Raw genomic sequence first — 23,366 nt, forward strand, 5'->3', positions numbered from 1 at the left:
CCAACATTATCATTTAGAATTTGGGGAAGTCCTCAGTAGGAGCAACTGACTCTCAGTTTGTAGAATCTAAAATAGCCCACTATCTTTTTAATTTCTAAAGTTATTTTCTAGAATATCTTACTGACAAGGTTTTTCTTGGGTTTGTGCCTCTTTAAAATTTCAAATTTATTTCTAAATATTATGCAAAATTGGTTTAAATTTGGGTAATAGAGGGCTTTGATATGAAAATCTGTTAGATCTGTAGATTATTATTGTAGATTTGTAAATAAAAAATTCTAATTCATTGGGGTTTTGGGTATTTCATATTTTTGTATATACATGCTTTGGGGTTTTCTGTCTTTTATTTGTGCAGGAAAAAATATGAAAATTGTAGGTGATTTTTTTGGATTCCGGAAAGAGATCTAAGCCCCGAAGGGCATCTCCATTTGTTTGCAATTTGAAGAAAAATTGCAAGAAGATCATGGGAAATTTTTTTAGGGTCTTGAGGCCCTGCACCGACCTCCCATAATTCTCCTTTCAACCTCCATTTCTTTACCCTCCTTCATCACTAAACTTTCTCAATAAATTTCCCTAAAAAATTTAACAAATTTTAACAAAACATTTCTGAGTTTGGCATTTTCATTGGACAATTTTCAGTGATTTGGACAGCCCATCTTCAAGTTTCTTCAAGCCCCTAGGGGATATCTAGTGTACATCCTCTAAACCCTTACCTCTTTCATTGATCTAATTGAAAGCAAGATTAATACTGGCATAAAATTTTAGTTATCTGAAATTTAGCATCAAATTAATTTGCATATTTCACTACATTACATTTTAGAAATATAATTACTTTCAGAAAATTTTGCATGATATTTTCCGAATATTATTTCACTATTTTTTTTTCCAGTAATTTTCTGATTTTTAGATAAAATACATCAATAGATCAGAAATATTTAAACTTGAAAATTTTCTGAATTAAGCAACAAATTTAATTTACATTTCTACTATTGTATAATTACAAAAATAGAAGTTAGCTTCAGTAAATTTTGCAAACAAATTTTTGAAAATTGTTTTACTGTCATGCAGTAGTTTATTTTTGAGTTTTTTAGATGCTTATGCAATTAGGATTAATCTAGTTTTACTTATGCATCTAATGATCTTGATTGAGTATTTCATACAAAATGAATTTTTGAATTTAAAGGTGTTTTATTCCAGCATTTTACATTTCATTCCATTGTGCATTTCAATAATTATTTGTTGAGAATTTACATTTCGCAGTGCTAGTATAAGTACATTCTTTCACATTTATATCACCACCTTTTTGAGCCTTAAGTTAAGTAAAATTTAAGACATATTCCAGAAATAGTTTTAGGCCCTCATTTAACTAAAATTAACCAAGTCCCTACATTTCACATAGTTTAAAATTTTTCATTTTCATATGAGACAGTCGAGTCTTTTCAGCAACAGTTTCACACAATCTTCTTGTAATTTTTCTTCAACCTGCAAACAAAATGGAGATTCCCTCTGGGGCTTCGATCTCTCTCCAGAATCCAAGTCCAACAGAGTGATTGGGGACGACTGTGACAACTGCTGATTTGGGTCGTTGTCGCGGTGCCTAGAATTTCTATGCAACGCGACTACTACTACAATTTTCAGATTTTTATGTATTGCTGCAGAAAATTATTTTAATAAAATTGTCTTCTGGTGGAATTTCCTAAAATGATTTCTAGGTATTATGGAATACAAGTGTCCAAGCCTCCCTACAAATTTTGAGGCTTAGATCATAGTAGATGCTACTAGAAATCAACAATGGAGACCCTCAACAAGTTGTCTAGAGGAGAAATCTATTAAATTCCTTATGATGACATCAAGACAATATTCAAATATCACCCTAGGGTTGCTAGGAAAAAGGGTAGGTATAGCCAAGGCTTGGCTAGTTCATCTCCCTTTGCATCAACCATCAAACATGAGATCTGAATTATGTTGGAGGATTTCAAGAGTGAAATGTTGCATACCTTTCCTACAGATGGATACCATGTAGATAAAAGGAAGAAAGAAGAAGCAGAAAGAGCACTAGCTATCTTTTTCCCTATATGCACTAAGAGACATCTTAAGAATGAGGGCCCATTGAATTTCATATAAGTCTGCTTTGTATGTGAGAGACAAGGTTAATTTTAGGGGCGAATAATAGCCCAAAGGCGAAATTTAAGGCTTTTTATATTTTAATGGGGCGAATTTTTAATTAAAATAATAATTTTTTTTTAATATAATTAGCCCATATTTTATTTAAAAATTAATTTATTTTTTCATTTTAGCCCAGGGCGGATAAACTAACCGAATCGAATTTGATCAAAATCGCCCCATTTTGATATTTGCGGAATCGTATTTGATCAAAATCGCCCCATTTTGATATTTGCTCCTGGTTTGGGAGAGCAAAATCCCCATTTTTGATTTACAGTTTGGGTTTTCTGGTTTGGGAGTGGTTTGTGAGGGTCGATTTGGTCCCGGGAGTGGTTTGTGAGGGTCGATTTGGTCCTGGGATGTTAGATTTGTTAACAAATGGAGGGCGGCTCCCTGTTTTGACGGATTCAGCCCGCTGTTTTGGTGTATATGGATCCCTGTATAAAAATGGTTTTGAAATAGGTTTTTTCATCCTAGTTCACAAATCTTCTGAAAGTAAATTGCTGATTGCCCGTTTGGGTTTTGTGAATGTCAATGCAAGGCCTGAACAGGGGTGTTTTCGGCATTCCAGTGGCTAAAAGGACCGAAATAGAGAAGCTTCTAATGCTTCTTGAAGAACAAAACCCTGTACACAATCCTACTGAAAATCTCCAAATGGTAAATGCGTTTGTATTTCAATGTGAATCTGGGTTCCGAAACTAAGTGGATCTAGTCCAATGGTTGGTGGCATTTACAAAAGAAATTAGCGCTATTATTCCATTTCAAGATTTGGGATCCCATGTTCTAATTAGATTTGGGCATGGATAGGATACCATGGATGCCCTAATGTGAAGTTTCTACCAGGTCGAAGGCCAGTGGAAGCTTCTATACAGTACAATAACAATCCTGGGCTCTAAACGGACAAAGCTAGGTCTCCGGGACTTTATTGCTCTCGGGGAGTTTGTGCAGACTATCAATACAAAAGAGGTGGCTCTGCTATCCAGTTTGTCATTCATTCATGAATTGCTTGTCTTTTATTCTAAATTCAAAATCATATCAGAAAAGCTTGGGTGTTCATGGCTTTGATTTCTGTAGGGACCCATATGGGTTTTGAAATCTTAATCCTCTGAATGTAGGGAAAAGCAGTAAACACCATTGGCTTCAGTGTTGCTGGCTTGGGCATGCTCACATGAGAGCTAACTATTGAGGCTTCCTTCAAGATTGCAAGCCCTAAGGTTCCAAACCCTAACCCTTACTAATTGTAATATGGATTAGTCTACATTCTTGAATAGAATCAAAATGTGCACATTGAGGTCTTCCAATTAATGTTGAGAAACTGATTTTATAATGGATTAGTCCATGTTCTTGAATAAGTCAAAATGTTCACTCTGATATATTCCAAACGATTGGGAGAAACTGAGTATGATATGGAATAGTCCATGTTCTTGAATAGAATCAAAATTTACACTTTGATATCTATTGAGCCATTGTGGAAAACTTATTACAATATGCATTAGTTTATGTTCTTGAATAGAATCAAAAGGTGTGCTCTGATATTTCCGAAATCATAGGGAAAACTCAGGTGCCTAATGAACATGGAATTAAGGTTGAGGGCTGAATTTCACCAGCTCAAGATCAAATTCAATTTGCTGTTTCATTTCTTTTCCTATTCCTTGATTTGATTCATTCAAAATTTATAGTCAACATTGTTCAGTTTCTCAATCTTGCATAAGTATTTAAACTAATCCTGCCCTTCTTTCCAACCAGCGCGTTGACATCCAGTTTGAAAGATCAGCCATTGCCCCTGAAACGGTAGGCTACTTTGTTTCAGAAATACAGGTTGTTAACAAGATTTGGCATGGAATTTTCGGTTGTGAGGTTGCAAATGTCTTTGCTGTTTGTGATTTGCAGTTACTAAATTTGTTCCGAAAGAACTATGATATACTTCTCAGCATTTTCAATCCCCAAGGCTGGTTGGAAATAACGTATCCTTGACCATATGTTTCCTAGGATAATTAGAGGACTTCTTTCTCTTTCTCTGTGAAAATATTGAATTGGCTGCAGTTTGATTTTAATTTTGAAAGTGTGCAATAGTTAAAAGTGATTTTGGTCACATGAATGATGGTCCTTAACGTGGGGAAAGATATGTTGACAATATTACTAGGATTGGTAGGGATGACAAAGGTAATGTCTTTCTCCTTGAACGAGTGGCAGGAGAAAAGATATCTGGGTAAGGTTTGCAAGTTCTTAGCTGTCAAAAAAAATGATGCAGAGAAATGTAATTTATGAGAGCTTGGTTGGCTGACTGCATCAAGCTCAGAGAATATCATTGTCAAAAAAGATATTCCTAGGCTAATGACTCTTAGAGATTATTTAGTTAAATTGTACAATGTGTTCTATAATTGATTTAAAGGGCCACAATAATATATTTTGTTCTTTAATTCTATAGCAATCATTTGAATAGACTGAAAAAGTAAATACAGTTACCTGGTTTCAGTGGACTTGAAGTCAGGTAAATAACCTGCACGAAATTTCCACTTCAGGGCTTCTCAAAATGCTGTGATGGTTGTCACCCTGCTCTGAATCTATGATCGCAATTATTCTATCATCAAACTCGCATCATCAGATTGGATAATTGAAAGGTGGCAACCATCACAGATTGCATTTTGTTGGCAACAAAGCTTGAGGTTTGGCAGTCTCAGACTTCAGGTTTTGAAATAGGTTTTTTCATCCTAGTTCACAAATCTTCTGAAAGTAAATTGCTGATTGCCCGTTTGGGTTTTGTGAATGTCAATGCAAGGCCTGAACAGGGGTGTTTTCGGCGTTCCAGTGGCTAAAAGGACCGAAATAGAGAAGCTTCTAATGCTGCTTGAAGAACAAAACCCTGTACACAATCCTACTGAAAATCTCCAAATGGTAAATGCGTTTGTATTTCAGTGTGAATCTGGGTTCCGAAACTAAGTGGATCTAGTCCAATGGTTTGTGGCATTTACAAAAGAAATTAGCGCTATTATTCCATTTCAAGATTTGGGATCCCATGTTCTAATTAGATTTGGGCATGGATAGGATACCATGGATGCCCTAATGTGAAGTTTCTACCAGGTCGAAGGCCAGTGGAAGCTTCTATACAGTACAATAACAATCCTGGGCTCTAAACGGACAAAGCTAGGTCTCCGGGACTTTATTGCTCTGGGGGAGTTTGTGCAGACTATCAATACAAAAGAGGTGGCTCTGCTATCCAGTTTGTCATTCATTCATGAATTGCTTGTCTTTTATTCTAAATTCAAAATCATATCAGAAAAGCTTGGGTGTTCATGGCTTTGATTTCTGTAGGGACCCATATGGGTTTTGAAATCTTAATCCTCTGAATGTAGGGAAAAGCAGTAAACACCATTGGCTTCAGTGTTGCCGGCTTGGGCATGCTCACAGGAGAGCTAACTATTGAGGCTTCCTTCAAGATTGCAAGCCCTAAGGTTCCAAACCCTAACCCTTACTGATTGTAATATGGATTAGTCTACATTCTTGAATAGAATCAAAATGCGCACATTGAGGTCTTCCAATTAATGTTGAGAAACTGATTTTATAATGGATTAGTCCATGTTCTTGAATAAGTCAAAATGTTCACTCTGATATATTCCAAACTATTGGGAGAAACTGAGTATGATATGGAATAGTCCATGTTCTTGAATAGAATCAAAATTTACACTTTGATATCTATTGAGCCATTGTGGAAAACTTATTACAATATGCATTAGTTTATGTTCTTGAATAGAATCAAAAGGTGTGCTCTGATATTTCCGAAATCATAGGGAAAACTCAGGTGCCTAATGAACATGGAATTAAGGTTGAGGGCTGAATTTCACCAGCTCAAGATCAAATTCAATTTGCTGTTTCATTTCTTTTCCTATTCCTTGATTTGATTCATTCAAAATTTATAGTCAACATTGTTCAGTTTCTCAATCTTGCATAAGTATTTAAACTAATCCTGCCCTTCTTTCCAACCAGCGCGTTGACATCCAATTTGAAAGATCAGCCATTGCCCCTGAAACGGTAGGCTACTTTGTTTCAGAAATACAGGTTGTTAACAAGATTTGGCATGGAATTTTCGGTTGTGAGGTTGCAAATGTCTTTGCTGTTTGTGATTTGCAGTTACTAAATTTGTTCCGAAAGAACTATGATATACTTCTCAGCATTTTCAATCCCCAAGGCTGGTTGGAAATAACGTATCCTTGACCATATGTTTCCTAGGATAATTAGAGGACTTCTTTCTCTTTCTCTGTGAAAATATTGAATTGGCTGCAGTTTGATTTTAATTTTGAAAGTGTGCAATAGTTAAAAGTGATTTTGGTCACATGAATGATGGTCCTTAATGTGGGGAAAGATATGTTGACAATATTACTAGGATTGGTAGGGATGACAAAGGTAATGTCTTTCTCCTTGAACGAGTGGCAGGAGAAAAGATATCTGGGTAAGGTTTGCAAGTTCTTAGCTGTAAAAAAAAATGATGCAGAGAAATGTAATTTATGAGAGCTTGGTTGGCTGACTGCATCAAGCTCAGAGAATATCATTGTCAAAAAAGATATTCCTAGGCTGATGACTCTTAGAGATTATTTAGTTAAATTGTACAATGTGTTCTATAATTGATTTAAAGGGCCACAATAATATATTTTGTTCTTTAATTCTATAGCAATCATTTGAACAGACTGAAAAAGTAAATACAGTTACTTGGTTTCAGTGGACTTGAAGTCAGGTAAATAACCTGCACGAAATTTCCACTTCAGGGCTTCTCAAAATGCTGTGATGGTTGTCACCCTGCTCTGAATCTATGATCGCAATTATTCTATCATCAAACTCGCATCATCAGATTGGATAATTGAAAGGTGGCAACCATCACAGATTGCATTTTGTTGGCAACAAAGCTTGAGGTTTGGCAGTCTCAGACTTCAGGTTTTGAAATAGGTTTTTTCATCCTAGTTCACAAATCTTCTGAAAGTAAATTACTGATTGCCCGTTTGGGTTTTGTGAATGTCAATGCAAGGCCTGAACAGGGGTGTTTTCGGCGTTCCAGTGGCTAAAAGGACTGAAATAGAGAAGCTTCTAATGCTGCTTGAAGAACAAAACCCTGTACACAATCCTACTGAAAATCTCCAAATGGTAAATGCGTTTGTATTTCAGTGTGAATCTGGGTTCCGAAACTAAGTGGATCTAGTCCAATGGTTGGTGGCATTTACAAAAGAAATTAGCGCTAGTATTCCATTTCAAGATTTGGGATCCCATGTTCTAATTAGATTTGGGCATGGATAGGATACCATGGATGCCCTAATGTGAAGTTTCTACCAGGTCGAAGGCTAGTGGAAGCTTCTATACAGTACAATAACAATCCTGGGCTCTAAACGGACAAAGCTAGGTCTCCGGGACTTTATTGCTCTGGGGGAGTTTGTGCAGACTATCAATACAAAAGAGGTGGCTATGCTATCCAGTTTGTCATTCATTCATGAATTGCTTGTCTTTTATTCTAAATTCAAAATCATATCAGAAAAGCTTGGGTGTTCATGGCTTTGATTTCTGTAGGGACCCATATGGGTTTTGAAATCTTAATCCTCTGAATGTAGGGAAAAGCAGTAAACACCATTGGCTTCAGTGTTGCCGGCTTGGGCATGCTCACAGGAGAGCTAACTATTGAGGCTTCCTTCAAGATTGCAAGCCCTAAGGTTCCAAACCCTAACCCTTACTGATTGTAATATGGATTAGTCTACATTCTTGAATAGAATCAAAATGTGCACATTGAGGTCTTCCAATTAATGTTGAGAAACTGATTTTATAATGGATTAGTCCATGTTCTTGAATAAGTCAAAATGTTCACTCTGATATATTCCAAACTATTGGGAGAAACTGAGTATGATATGGAATAGTCCATGTTCTTGAATAGAATCAAAATTTACACTTTGATATCTATTGAGCCATTGTGGAAAACTTATTACAATATGCATTAGTTTATGTTCTTGAATAGAATCAAAAGGTGTGCTCTGATATTTCCGAAATCATAGGGAAAACTCAGGTGCCTAATGAACATGGAATTAAGGTTGAGGGCTGAATTTCACCAGCTCAAGATCAAATTCAATTTGCTGTTTCATTTCTTTTCCTATTCCTTGATTTGATTCATTCAAAATTTATAGTCAACATTGTTCAGTTTCTCAATCTTGCATAAGTATTTAAACTAATCCTGCCCTTCTTTCCAACCAGCGCGTTGACATCCAGTTTGAAAGATCAGCCATTGCCCCTGAAACGGTAGGCTACTTTGTTTCAGAAATACAGGTTGTTAACAAGATTTGGCATGAAATTTTCGGTTGTGAGGTTGCAAATGTCTTTGCTGTTTGTGATTTTCAGTTACTAAATTTGTTCCGAAAGAACTATGATATACTTCTCAGCATTTTCAATCCCCAAGGCTGGTTGGAAATAACGTATCCTTGACCATATGTTTCCTAGGATAATTAGAGGACTTCTTTCTCTTTCTCTGTGAAAATATTGAATTGGCTGCAGTTTGATTTTAATTTTGAAAGTGTGCAATAGTTAAAAGTGATTTTGGTCACATGAATGATGGTCCTTAATGTGGGGAAAGATATGTTGACAATATTACTAGGATTGGTAGGGATGACAAAGGTAATGTCTTTCTCCTTGAACGAGTGGCAGGAGAAAAGATATCTGGGTAAGGTTTGCAAGTTCTTAGCTGTCAAAAAAAATGATGCAGAGAAATGTAATTTATGAGAGCTTGGTTGGCTGACTGCATCAAGCTCAGAGAATATCATTGTCAAAAAAGATATTCCTAGGCTGATGACTCTTAGTGATTATTTAGTTAAATTGTACAATGTGTTCTATAATTGATTTAAAGGGCCACAATAATATATTTTGTTCTTTAATTCTATAGCAATCATTTGAATAGACTGAAAAAGTAAATACAGTTACCTGGTTTCAGTGGACTTGAAGTCAGGTAAATAACCTGCACGAAATTTCCACTTCAGGGCTTCTCAAAATGCTGTGATGGTTGTCACCCTGCTCTGAATCTATGATCGCAATTATTCTATCATCAAACTCGCATCATCAGATTGGATAATTGAAAGGTGGAACAAGTGAACATGTGGCCAAGTTGTAAAATATAAAATTCAAGTAAAGCGCCCTTACTAGCACTCAACTGTGTAAAGCGCCTTTTCTAATTTTTCCTGAGTCACTGCCATGTTAACTCTGTCCATTGAAGGAATGCATGCAGAAGTTTTTATATCCTTTGTTTTATGTTAAAGTGTTTGGATCAAACGGTAAACATGCAGGTATCCTCCTTTTTTTGTTAAGGGCTTTGTAGTCCCTCATACCCTAGTCTACCCAGATTGTGGAACATGTAGTTTAACCTTTTAAGGGGTTAATTACTCTGCCTAGTGAGGCATTTTGTTGGCAACAAAGCTTGAGCTTTGGCAGTCTCAGACTTCAGTCATACATTTTAATAGAAAAATAGAGAGGCAGCATAATGTTTCAACATTAATAGAAGTCTAGTTTCCAATGAAAAGTGTTGAACAAAGAAAGCATTAAACATTCATAGCACAATTTGTCGAATATGAACTTGCCAACTTAACAAAGATTCAAATAGGTGAGATGAGATGATGAAGAGATATTCTAAAAATGTACATACACTGGCCTCACAAAGAAAGTAGGAGAGAGAATAGGAGAATTATATTAAGATTTTCAGAATGAATGTACAGAAGATTCGATGCCTATATCTATGTGCCATCCTCTTACATATTGAAGAATCAATTATGATTGAACTACATAAATAGTAATAGGTTAACAATAATATATGTATGACCAATAACATAAGAGATTATATATGAATGACTAGAATAAAACGCTGAAATAAACTAAATACAAACTGTCAATATCCAATTAACATAAAATGAATATCATGAGTAGAATTTTTTTTATACGGATAGAGAGAAATGCTATCCTCTTCAAGTAACAAGTAGCCCCTATTTTATCCTAAGATAACAGCTAGAATTCAAATCATTCAACTCTTGGGAAGAACACCATTTCCAAGGTCCTCCAAACTTGTAAGCAGCGGCCTACAGTTCAACTCTTCATTTAGTTGAACAACACTGTTGGTGGACCATCCTTAGCATTAACCATTTTCTTACAGTGAGCTACTTGGTTCTTGATATTCCTGACAAGTAGAGCTACCCTTACTAGCACTCAACTGTGTAAAGCGCCTTTTCCAATTTTTCCTGAATCACTGCCATGTTAACTCTGTCCATTGAAGGAATGCATGCAGAAGTTTTTATATCCTTTGTTTTATGTTAAAGTGTTTGGATCAAACAGTAAACATGCAGGTATCCTCCTTTTTTTGTTAAGGGATTTGTAGTCCCTCATACCCTAGTCTACCCAGATTGTGGAACATGTAGTTTAACTTTTTAAGGGGTTAATTACTCTGCCTAGTGAGGCATTTTGTTGGCAACAAAGCTTGAGCTTTGGCAGTCTCAGACTTTAGTCATACATTTTAATAGAAAAATAAAGAGGCAGCATAATGTTTCAACATTAATAGAAGTCTAGTTTCCAATGAAAAGTGTTGAACAAAGAAAGCATTAAACATTCATAGCACAATTTGTCGAATATGAACTTGCCAACTTAACAAAGATTCAAATAGGTGAGATGAGATGATGAAGAGATATTCTAAAAATGTACATACACTGGCCTCACAAAGAAAGTAGGAGAGAGAATAGGAGAATTATATTAAGATTTTCAGAATGAACGTACAGAAGATTCGATGCCTATATCTATGTGCCATCCTCTTACATATTGAAGAATCAATTATGATTGAACTACATAAATAGTAATAGGTTAACAATAATATATGTATGACCAATAACATAAGAGATTATATATGAATGACTAGAATAAAACGCTGAAATAAACTAAATACAAACTGTCAATATCCAATTAACATAAAATGAATATCATGAGTAGAATTTTTTTTATACAGATAGAGAGAAATGCTATCCTCTTCAAGTAACAAGTATCCCCTATTTTATCCTAAGATAACAGCTAGAATTCAAATCATTCAACTCTTGGGAAGAACACCATTTCCAAGGTCCTCCAAACTAGTAAGCAGCGGCCTACAGTTCAACTCTTCATTTAGTTGAACAACACTGTTGGTGGACCATCCTTAGCATTAACCATTTTCTTACAGTGAGCTACTTGGTTCTTGATATTCCTGACAAGTAGAGCTACCCTTACTAGCACTCAACTGTGTAAAGCGCCTTTTCCAATTTTTCCTGAATCACTGCCATGTTAACTCTGTCCATTGAAGGAATGCATGCAGAAGTTTTTATATCCTTTGTTTTATGTTAAAGTGTTTGGATCAAACAGTAAACATGCAGGTATCCTCCTTTTTTTGTTAAGGGCTTTGTAGTCCCTCATACCCTAGTCTACCCAGATTGTGGAACATGTAGTTTAACTTTTTAAGGGGTTAATTACTCTGCCTAGTGAGGCATTTTGTTGGCAACAAAGCTTGAGCTTTGGCAGTCTCAGACTTCAGTCATACATTTTAATAGAAAAATAGAGAGGCAGCATAATGTTTCAACATTAATAGAAGTCCCTATTTTATCCTCACTATCCTCTTCAAGTAACAAGTAGCCCCTATTTTATCCTAAGATAACAGCTAGAATTCAAATCATGTTTTGCTAGATTCAATACCCTAGATTTAGAAATAAATGACTAAATACTACAAGGAAATAGCATTACCCCATAAGCTTTTTCAGATGCAACAATATGCTCCTTTTGTGGTTCATTGTTGGCTCCTTCATCCACTATATCATGTTACAACAGGCACTCTTGCTAGCTCATGTTGAGATGGAAATATCTATTTTTCATGACAGTAAAACATTTAGATAATGGAAATAAAGAATATGTGCATTCAAGTTAAATCAGATTTATCTTGAATGGTTGGGAAGATTTGTTATTAACTTTAATAATTTAAGTCTTGTAAAACAAATTCAGAAGGAATAATTTAAGTCTTGTAAAGAAACAAACTTGAAGAAAAACAAAGAATATGAAGCCATATACAAGGAATATGAAGCCTGCGTGTTATGTTAATTTATGAGCAGTTTTATGCTCTGCAGTATAATCTGTGAGAAAATTGGCTACAATATTCAACAGACAGGACATTATGAGTTTCTCAATTTGTGCTATTATATGCTATGGATTTTCTAACCGATATCTTGAAAACGCGGTCTGCACTTGCCATCTATGCCTGAGTTTTGCAGCGGTTTGTTACTTTCAAGCCATGCCTAATGTCATATTGTTTGTTGCAACTTTAATGTAGACAGCTAACCAGGAAGGCATTGGGTCATTCATAGAGGATGCTTAGGCATGATTCCAGGCTTTTGAAAATAATTGTGATTTCCATCACTAGTCATAGCACTTGATAGAAAGTTGGGATATTCATGAGTGTGAATTTATGTTTGTGTGTTTACATACTTTCTTATGAATTAACTAATGCTCAGTAGCAGTAGACATTGGACAAGTATATTTGTATACTTCTGTTTTAAACTGAAACAAATCCAGGGCTAAAAGGAATGGATTGATTGCACTAGTCATCCTTCTATAACTTTCCAACATAGGCTGGAGTAAATAGATTGTAATTTGGGTAATTTTTCTAACTGCAAACAGGAACATACTTGTGTATTGGCAGGGAAGCTATGATGGCCATTATGTCAGGCCAGGTGATCGCACTCCCTTGATCGTGAGCACGATTGTGATCAAGATGGAAGACTTCATAGTCTAGATTGATTGTTTAGCAGTGATAGTTAGTGGGCTCATTCACAAAAGCTTCTATTTCACTAATCCTTTTTATAGAGTTGTCAGATTCAATTTCCAAAGGTTTTAAGTACACTATAGAGTTGAGTTCTGAGAGAGTTGTGATTCACAGTGTTAAGTATAGCAGCTATGACACTTGAATGAAGACAAGCATAATAGAGGTATCAGACTCTGTTATAAGCTTACCTACATATTATAAGGGACTTGGTTGGTTTTTTTATAATTTTATAGACAAGTTCCATGTCGTGGAAATGTGAAAAAAATAGTGATATTGCCACCATGTGGTTCTTATCATATATGGTTTTATACTTCTTCAAAAAATTCTCTAAGAGTTCACAATGCTAAAATTCACTAGGACTTTACAAAGTTTTATTATTTAGTGAAAGACTTGCTAAGTTCTTACAAGATTTTATAATTGAGTAAAATATTCGCCATGCCTGGTGAGAGATTCGCCAGAAAATTATATATACATATTATATTATTGATAAAATCGCCTTCCATTTTTCCTATATACCATGGAGATTCGCCCAATTATTATATTTATAAATTTGGGGGGGGGGGTTCTTAAAATTTTCCCTGGTGAGAGAAACCATGCAACAGAAAAATGTACTTCTTTGTTAGGCTTGAAAGTTGTATACCAAGGGGAAGAAAGTGGTACACCTTATCCTCCTTACCATCAAAATAAGAATGCACCTTTCTAGCCTTGGTACCCTTCGACTAATTTATTATGGCCCATAACTCCTCCTTGGGTTTATCCTCCTCAATATCCTCCTCAACTTATCAACCCTACTTTCCAGCCATTTCCTCCGCAACCTCCTCAGTGGGGAAATTCCTAACAAGGGTGGAGGCCTCAAACAATCCAACCTCCTGCTTTAAGGCCTCCAGCTAATCCTCAACCACAACTCCCTCACCATAACCCACCTAAGAAACCTGTTATGAAACCAGCTCAATAAAAGATAGAAAAGATAGATCAACGCCTTAGAATTCAGCCTCTTCGAGGGGGCAACCTCCTTTACATTACATAAATGAACAATTCTTGGATGATACAAATGACAAAACCTCCTTTCTATATATAGGAGTCTAAGGAGTCACAATATAATCCAGCCGACCTAACAATAATAATATAAAGCCACAAAAATAACAATAGAGGGATTCTATGGGGCACAGAAATAACAATATGGGGTAATAGGGGCACAACAATATAAATAAGGGGTATAACTACAATAGTAATGGGGTAATCACTAGTATTATAGGGACCCAACATGCCCCTCTCCTTCAAAAAAGTGTTGTCCTCAACGCTTGAGTAGTTCTGGATACTTCTGCATAAAATTCTCATCCTCCCATGTGGAATCTTCAGCGGATAAGTTCTTCCACTTGATAAGATACTCTGAAATTGATCGATTTCGTAGCTGTCGAGTTCTTGTTTCTGTGACTGCTTCCGGTTCCAATATAATTTTTCCTTCCTCGTCAAGTTCTGGCAATATTGTTTGAACTGGGAGCTTGTCGCCTATAACCTTCTTTAAACATGAAACATGGAAAACTGGGTGCAATCGAGAAGCTGCAGGAAGCTCCAATTTGTATGCCATAGTACCAATCTTTTGCAACACCTTGTACGGACCATAATACTTTGGTGATAATTTATTATCCTTCTTAGCTTGCTTTAGGGACATTTGCTTATATGGTTGTAGCCGTAGGAATACCCAATCACCTACATCAAAACTTCTTTCACTGCGATGTTGATCTGCCTGTTGTTTCATTCTATTTTGTGCCAACACGAGGTTATCCTTTAAGAGTTGGAGGACTTGTTGTTGATGTTCGATGTGATGTTCCACTGCCTGAACCTTAGAATTTTCTCTTAAATATGATGTGATGGATGGTGGTTGATACCCATAAAGTGCCATAAATGGGGTCATTTTTGTTGCTGTATGGAAGGAAGTGTTATACCACCATTCAGCCAGAGGCAACCATTTGACCCATTGTGTCTGTTTATCAGATACAAAGCAACGAAGATATCCTTCCAAACATTTGTTTACTATCTCAGTTTGCCCATCAGATTGAGGATGATAAGATGAGCTATGAGCTAACTGAGTACCAAGACAAGAAAATAATTCTGTCCAAAAATTTCCAGTGAAAATGGGATCTCTGTCACTTACAATAATCTTTGGGTTTCCATGTAGCTTTTGAACTGTTTCCATAAATGCAGTAGAAACTGTACTGGCTTTAAATGGATGTGATAATGCACAAAAGTGTGCATACTTGGTAAGTCTGTCAACTACCACCATGATGACACTCTTTCCCTCAGACTTGGGTAAACCTGTGATAAAATCCATTGAAACCTCCTCCCAACGTTGGCTTGGAATGGATAAAGGTTGTAATAGACCCGGTGTCTTAATTGTTTCAACTTTATTTTGTTGGCAAACCAAACATTCCGCCACAAACTTTTGAATATCTGATTTAAGGCCATCCCAAAAAAATTCCTTCTTAACCCTGTGGTAAGTTTTTAAAAATCCTGAGTGCCCTCCTAAGGGAGAAGTGTGCAATTCCATAAGAATCTTTTGTTTTAGCTGGGAATTCTTACAGAGGTATAAGCGATCTTTGTACCATAACGAATCATTTTTCCAGCTAAATGTATCAGAAGTACTGGAATCTTGTTGTAGCTTTCGAATAAGTGCCCACACTTCTTCGTCATTCTTCCATTCCTCCCTTGCTTCGTTTATCCAATCTGGTTGGATAATAGAAATGGCACACAACAATGCTTCCACATCCTCATCCTTTCTTGAGAGTGCATCTGCCACCACATTTTGCTTCCCTTTTTTGTAGATGATTTCAAAGTCATAACCCAACATCTTTGTGACCCACTTTTGTTGCTCTTCAGAGGATAATCTTTGTTCTAAAAAGTATTTAAGGCTATCATGATCCGTTTTTACCTTGAAGTGTCTTCCCATTAGGTAGGGTCGCCATTTCTTAAGTGCATGGAGTATTGCCAACATTTCCTTCTCATAAATAGCTTTGCTTAAAAACTTTCCCTTGATTGGACGACTTTCAAAAGCAATGGGTCTTTCATCTTGCATTAGAACAGCACCAATTCCATTTCCTGAAGCATCACATTCCACAATAAAGGTTTTTGTGAAGTCCGGTGTAGCTAAGACCGGTGCTTGGCACATTGCCTCTTTAAGATGTTCAAAGGCCTTTGTTGCTTCCGGAGTCCATGAAAATGAATCTTTCTTCAATAATGTTGTTAGAGGTGCTGCTATTCTCCCATAATTCTTAACAAACTTGCGATAATACCCTGTCAACCCAAGAAATCCTCGCAGATGCTTTATGGATGTGGGGATTTTCCATTCCTTAATGGCTTTAATTTTGCTAGGGTCTACCTTAACTCCTTCATGAGATACAATATGACCCAAATATTCCACCTCCTGGACTCCAAAGAAACATTTGGATCTTTTTGCATATAATTGTTTCTCCTCCAATAGTTGTAGCACCCTGTCAACATGTTCAACATGATCCTTCCAAGACTTGCTGTAGATTAGTATATCATCAAAAAATACTAACACAAATTTTCTAAGGAATGGTTTGAAAATTGAATTCATCAAACCTTGAAATGTTGAAGGTGCATTGGTAAGGCCAAAAGGCATGACCAAAAATTCATAATGACCCTCATGAGTTCTAAATGCCGTTTTCGGAATGTCTTCAATCTTCATTCTGATTTGATGATATCCCGAACGAAGATCCAACTTGGTGAAGTAAATTGATCCATGCAATTCATCCAGTAATTCATCAATGACAGGAATGGGGAACTTATCTTTAATAGTGAGCTTGTTGAGCTCCCTATAATCTGGACACATGCGCCATGATCCATCCTTCTTGTGCACCAATACTACTGGAGCTGAGAAAGAACTTTGACTCGGTTGAATTATACCAGCCTCTAGCATTTCTGCAACCATACGTTCAATTTCACTTTTTTGGACATAGGGATATCTGTACGGCCTGATGTTTGGAGGAACACTTCCTGGAATCAGATGAATAGCATGATCATGATCACGCATAGGTGGGAGACCTTTGGGAGTCTCAAATACCTTGGAATGATTGTCCAGGACTTTTTGGAGATCTGGAGAAATAGATGATTCCAATGTGGAAACATCTAGCGAACATAATTGTGCAATTACACCTCTTTGCTCCTTTTTTAGAAGCTTTGTCATGCCATTAGAGCTGATTATCTTTCCTGGTTTCCCTGCAATACCCCTTAATTCAACTTCCTTTCCTTCCACAGAAAATTTCATGAAAAGTTCTTGAAAATTAAAAGCTATTGTACCCAAGGATTGTAGCCATTGGACTCCTAGTACAACATCAGCACCTCCCATTGGAATGGAAAGCATTGGGCTAGTCAATACATATTCTCCCATGGATAGCTTGATATTATGGCACTTTCCAGAACAATTTATTGTTCCTCCATTTGCAATCATCACTTGACACTCTGGTGCTGGATATAGGAAGCAATTCAATTCTTTTGCTACCCTACAATGAATAAAATTGTGGGTGCTTCCTGAATCAATCAACACTATTACCTTTTTCTTCTTGATTTGTCCTTCTATCTTGATGGTTTGAGGAGTGGTAATTCCCGCCAATGCATTACAAGATATGGTCGGATTTATTTGTTCTTCATCTAGGCTTTGTTCCTGGAATATATCCTCTTCTTTTGACCTTTCTTGCTCCTTTTCTTCTTCCTCTTCACAATCTATGTAGAATAATTTCTTCTCAGCACACTTATGACCTTTTGTGTATTTGCTATCACAATTGTAACAAAGCCCTTTTGCTCTTTTTTCTTCCAATTGTTGTGGTGTCAACCTTGTAGGTTGTGGAAGACTATGGGCAACAACACTTCCGTCTTTATAGTTGTGAGTGGTATGCTTCCTAGTTGCCATAATTTTGCTTTCCATTTTTCTTGCTAACCTGAATGCCTTCTCTAATGAATCAGGTTCCCAAAGGCGAACATCATGTTGGATATTATCCTTTAAAGACCCTATGAACACATCAATCCTATGCTCCTCTGGAATATCTTTTACCCTTATGTTCAATTTTTGGAACTCCTCAATGTGCTCCATTATTGAACCCTTTTGTTTGAGACTTATCAATTGGCTAAAAAAAGTGTTGCTTTTTGTATCCTCATAATGTGCTATCAATTCTTCCGTAAAAATTGCCCAAGTGATAAATTGTTTACGAGAACAAAGCCATTGATACCATACAAACTGATTTGGTTCCAAATATAAAGTTGCCATACGTACCTTTTGTGTGTTTTGCACATTATTGAGATCGAAGAATTGCTCCATCTGTAATATCCATGTGGCGGGATCCTTGCCATCAAACTTCCTCATATCGATTTTTGGAATATGGTGAGTCTTCGATCCAACATTAGAGTCTATGGAATCATGATTAACATTTCTTTTGTTCTCATCATGAGTTTCCTTTACTACCTTTCACCATTAGTGACCATTTCTTGTAGCAACTTATCCATCTTATCATCCATGCCATCAATTTTAGCGTCCATGCCATTCACCTTAGCTTCCATGCCATCCATCTTAGCTTCTACACCTTTCTTTAAACCATCCATCTTAGCTTCTACATCTTTCCTTAAACCATCCATTTTAGATTCTGTTGCTTTTTGTGCAAGTGACATTTGTTGCACTTGTTCTTGTAATTTTGATATATCATGTAGCATTTCTTCCTCTTCTTCATGAGTCATGCTAGAGCTTTCAGGTTCCTTACTAGGTGTTTGCATTTTCTTTCCTCGGGGCATCAGTTACCGATAATAATGCTCTACTATGCCCTTTGAATTCCTTCAAAATAAATTTTCAAACCAAGCTTAAGCAAAAATTAAAAAAATCTACACACCTTTTTTCACTTTGTAGGAGCTCGATATTGCCTCTGATGTATCTCTGTACTTTCTGATCATCTAGTTCTGAATTTGTGACCTGTAGTAGCCCTCTGTGTCCTCTTTCCAATGCCACAAGTCTGACCCAAATTGGATTCTCCAAGGAAGAGTTATGTGAAATCTCCCACAGTGACTTGATTATAGACTAGTTCAGTAGAGCGAACTTGTACGACGTGCCACGAGTCACTGTTTCAACCTTTGACTCTGAAAAATATATAAAGAAACTACAGTCCGTCCTCTTTCTGTACCTTCTTACGAAATTTCAATCCGATCCTCAGAGAGAAAGTTATGACGATTTTCCCCAGGTCACCTGTTTTGAATGTAATTCAGGAGTCTGCAAAAAGACCAACTTCCTCAGATCATATCTCCGAAAATATCACGCGAAAAGCTCTGAAATTCGGACCCAAGGTTCAGCGCGATTTCTTCTCAAATGGGTTTTTTTTTCGACTTCTGAAACGTCACAGAAAAAAAGTTATAGCGAAAATGCCACGATGACCTGTTTGGAGCAGCGAAACCCTAGAATCCAAAGCTCTGATACCAAATGTTATGAAACCAGCTCAAGAAAAGATAGAAAAGATAGATCAACGCCTTAGAATTCAGCCTCTTCGAGGGGGCAACCTCCTTTACATTACATAAATGAACAATTCTTGGATGATACAAATGACAAAACCTCCTTTCTATATATAGGAGTCTAAGGAGTCACAATATAATCCAGCCGACCTAACAATAATAATATAAAGCCACAAAAATAACAATAGAGGGATTCTATGGGGCACAGAAATAACAATATGGGGGTAATAGGGGCACAACAATATAAATAAGGGGTATAACTACAATAGTAATGGGGTAATCACTAGTATTATAGGGACCCAACAAAACCTCAACTTTCTTCTCAACCTAATCCGAACCCAAAAAATAAGAAGGCACAATAAGTGTATAGTGGGGAGAAATCCTATCCTACTTATGCTATGGAAATCCAAGAGATCAACCTTTAGTTTTGGAACGTAATTTGAGATGTTCACCCACCTTCTACACCTAAAAATATTGAAGGAGAGAAGCGAGAGAGTGTCCCTCAAGATAATGCACCTCCTTACCTTGAGAGGTTGATCCAACCTAAACAACACACCCTAGAAGAGGCAAAACTTTCGGGAGAATTGAAGAAATTTTGTGTCAACATACCCCTTCTCCAGGCCATCAAATATGTCCCCATTTACAACAAGATTATCAAGGAAGAGTGTTTCAAAATTATCGGGAGAAGAATAAGAGACACCCCCACTATCAATGTTGTTGGGAAATTGTCTGATATGATGCTTGGGAGGGTAATCTCCCTAAAGTACTTGGATTCTGGTAGCCTCATGGTGGATGTGCACAATGATGGCATTATGATCCCTAATACCTTGATTGACCTTGTGGCTACAATAAATGTGAATACCAAGAAAACCATGCTTAAGATCAATCTTTAAGGGGCTTTGAGGAAGACCACTACAATACTGCAGCTTATACATAGATCCACGGTAGCTCCTGAGGGAGTTATTGAGGATTTAATGGTCTCCATTGAATCCTAGGAGTACCCCACTAATTTCCTTATCCTCTAGCCCAAAACCAAGTTTAATGGCTATCCTCTCATCCTAGGAAGGCCTTGGATGGCCACTTCTAATGCCTATATTAACTGCAGGGATGAGAATATGACTATCAAGAATGGGAATATATCAAAACAAGTTGTGTTGTATCCTCCTTCTCAACCTTCTAGTGAGCATTCATTTCCCTTGTGGTTAGAGGAAGAATTTTACTAAGTATCCCTCTACCCAGTCTCCACACTAGACACTACTATAGGGGGTAGGAAGCTTGATGAAGATGACCTTATTGACCATATATTGCAAAATAATCCTCCCACTTCCATGCTAGTTTATAGATTGATAAATGAATCCAAGGTTAACCCTAATATTTATTTGCGCTCTATTGATGTTAACTTAAGACATGCTAAGGTTATAGAGATTAGCCCATCAAGGACTCTAAATATCAGCACCTCCCTCTTATCTGGGAAGGAAGAACAATTATGTAGTGTTATCAGGCAACACTTAGATTCTTTTTATTGGGACTACAAGGAGATGAAAGGTGTGCATCCCTTGCTCATCATGTCTAAATCAAAGAGGGATGGAAGCTTGTGCGCCAACCTCAGAGAAGGATGAATACAACTCTTAAGGACATTGTGAAAGAAGAATTACAAAAGCTACTAGATGTGGGGTTCATATACCCCATTTCAGATAGTGAGTGGGTGTCCCTCGTTGTCATAGTCCCCAAGAAAAATGGGAAGTGGAGGATCTATTTTGATTATCTAGAAGTTAATAAGGCTACAAAGAAGGACCACTTCCCTTTTCCTTTTGTGGAATAGGTCCTAGATGGCCTTGCAGGAAAGTTATTATTTTCCTTCCTAGATGGGTTTAGTGGGTACAACAAGATACAGATCAACCCTAAAGACCAAGACAAGACCAAATTCACATGTCCTTGGGGTACCTTTTCCTATAGGGTCCTTCCGTTCGGTTTGTGTAATGCACCTGCCAGTTTCTAGAGGGATTTTTTGAGCATCTTTGCTGACCTTGTTCATGAAACTATTGAGATTTACACAGATGAATTCACCCCTTATGGTTGTGACTTCTAGGAAGCTCTTTCTAGCATATGCAAAGTCTTGAATAAATTCCATATCAAAGGAAGGGATACAGGTTGACCCCAACAAAATTTTCATCATTAAAAGGGTCCTTATATGTCAAAATCAAAGAGATGTTAAGAGCTTCCTTGGATTGCCTAGGTATTATCAAAGGTTCATTAAAGACTTTAGTAAATTAGCTTCACCCTTGTTCAGGCTACTAGATAAAGATTTAGACTTCTGTTGGACAAGCAAATGTCAAGAGGCCTTTGAAGTGCTAAAAGAAAAGCTGTCCATTGCACCCATCCTTAGAGTTACTAATTGGGAATTGCCTTTCCATATACACACAAATGCATCAAATAAAACTATAGGGGCAACATTAGGACGAATGGAAGAAAAATTTCCTGATGCTATCTATTTCATTAGTAAGAACCTTTATAAAGCTGAGCTAAATTATACAGTCACTGAAAAGGAACTCCTGGATGTGGTAAGCTCTTTGAATACGTTTAGGCACTACATAATTGGATATCAAACTTTTGTCCACATTGATCATGCATCCATTAAATACTTAGTGAATAAACTAGATGTCAATGCTAAGATAATTAGATGGTTTTATTATTGCAACAGTTTGATTTGACTATTATTAAGAAAGAAGGGAAAGTGAATGTGGTTGTAGATTTGTTTTCAAGACTGACCTTGCCTAAAAAAAATGAGGAGATGGTAGATGATTAGCTCCCATATGAAAACATATTTTCCATTTCAGTGCTCTCTCCTTGCTTTGTTGATATCGAAAACTACTTGGTTTCTTGAAGGTTCTCTTCTTATCTATCCTCCAAGGAGAAAAGAAATATTATTGGGAAAAATTCCCCATTCACCTGGATTGGGGGAAATATTTTCAAGTTGGGGATAGATAAGATTTTGAGGATATGTGAGAGGGAAGATGAGGTCTTTGACATATCTCAACATGCCATGATGGACCTTATTGAGGCCACTTTGCTGCTAAGAGAACAACCTTCAAATTTCTACACGCTGGTTACTATTGGCCCACTCTACATCAAGATGCAAGAAGGTACACCACCAAGTGTGATCAGTGCCAAAGGATAGGTAAGCCCACACCTAAGGATGAAATGCCCTTACAACCTCGAGTGACTCTAGAGCCATTTGAGAAATGGGGCATGGAATTCATTGGGCCCATTGATCCCCAGTCAGGACAAAATGAGTATATCATTGTGTGCATTGATTACCTGACTAAAAGGTCTAAAACAAAGGTAGTTAAGGCAACAACTGAGTAGAAGGTGGTTGAGTTTTTTAGGGAGAACATATTATACAAGTTTGGTTTTCCAAGAGAGTTGGTCATGGATCAAGGGATAAAATTCACCTCAAATATGATCAAAGATCTCATGAAGCAACACCAAATGAAGCACAAGACATATGTTGCCTATAAACCTCAGGAAAATGGGAAATTGGAGGCCACAAATAGAGTATTGGAGAACATTTTAACTAAGTTTGTTAGAAAAAAGAGAAAGGATTGGGCAGAAATAGTTATAGAGGCCACTTGGGCCTACAATATCACTTGGAAGACCACCATTGGATCTACTCCATTTGAATTATTCAATGGGAAAAAGGCTTTGTTGTCCATTGAATTTGAATACAATACCCTAAGGATGGAAACTCATTTATACTTGGACCTAACTACAACACAACAAGAGAGGATGCTCCAACTCAATGGTGTAGATGAATTCAGGCTGCAAGCTCTCCTACTCATTGAGGCAGTCTAGCTACAGAGGAAGATTTGGC

General features: G+C 36.8%; 2 protein-coding genes and 1 pseudogene across 2 annotated transcripts; all 3 read left to right on the forward strand.

Moving 5' to 3' along the window:
- Window positions 1–2,694: 2,694 nt before the first annotated feature.
- LOC149199971 (fibrillin protein 5 homolog) lies at window positions 2,695–4,486 on the forward strand (annotated as a pseudogene).
- Window positions 4,487–4,932: 446 nt separating this feature from the next.
- Window positions 4,933–6,817, forward strand: LOC149199972 (fibrillin protein 5 homolog). The gene is made up of 6 exons (XM_089399491.1): window positions 4,933–5,055; window positions 5,242–5,364; window positions 5,514–5,612; window positions 6,145–6,189; window positions 6,289–6,362; window positions 6,521–6,817. Exons 1-6 carry the CDS (start codon window positions 4,933–4,935, stop codon window positions 6,609–6,611), a joined length of 555 nt encoding a protein of 184 aa, XP_089255617.1. The 3' UTR covers window positions 6,612–6,817.
- Window positions 6,818–7,170: 353 nt separating this feature from the next.
- LOC149199973 (fibrillin protein 5 homolog) lies at window positions 7,171–8,520 on the forward strand (the record flags this gene model as incomplete). Its single annotated transcript, XM_089400793.1, has 4 exons — window positions 7,171–7,293; window positions 7,492–7,602; window positions 7,752–7,850; window positions 8,383–8,520. Coding segments are annotated over exons 1-4 (471 nt in total), but the record flags the coding sequence as incomplete, so codon positions are not given.
- Window positions 8,521–23,366: the final 14,846 nt, after the last annotated feature.

The sequence above is a fragment of the Pinus tabuliformis genome, chromosome 2_1 (genome assembly GCF_031772625.1).
Source record: "Pinus tabuliformis cultivar Carrire ecotype Pingquan chromosome 2_1, CPIR1, whole genome shotgun sequence".
Lineage (NCBI taxonomy): Eukaryota > Viridiplantae > Streptophyta > Pinopsida > Pinales > Pinaceae > Pinus > Pinus tabuliformis.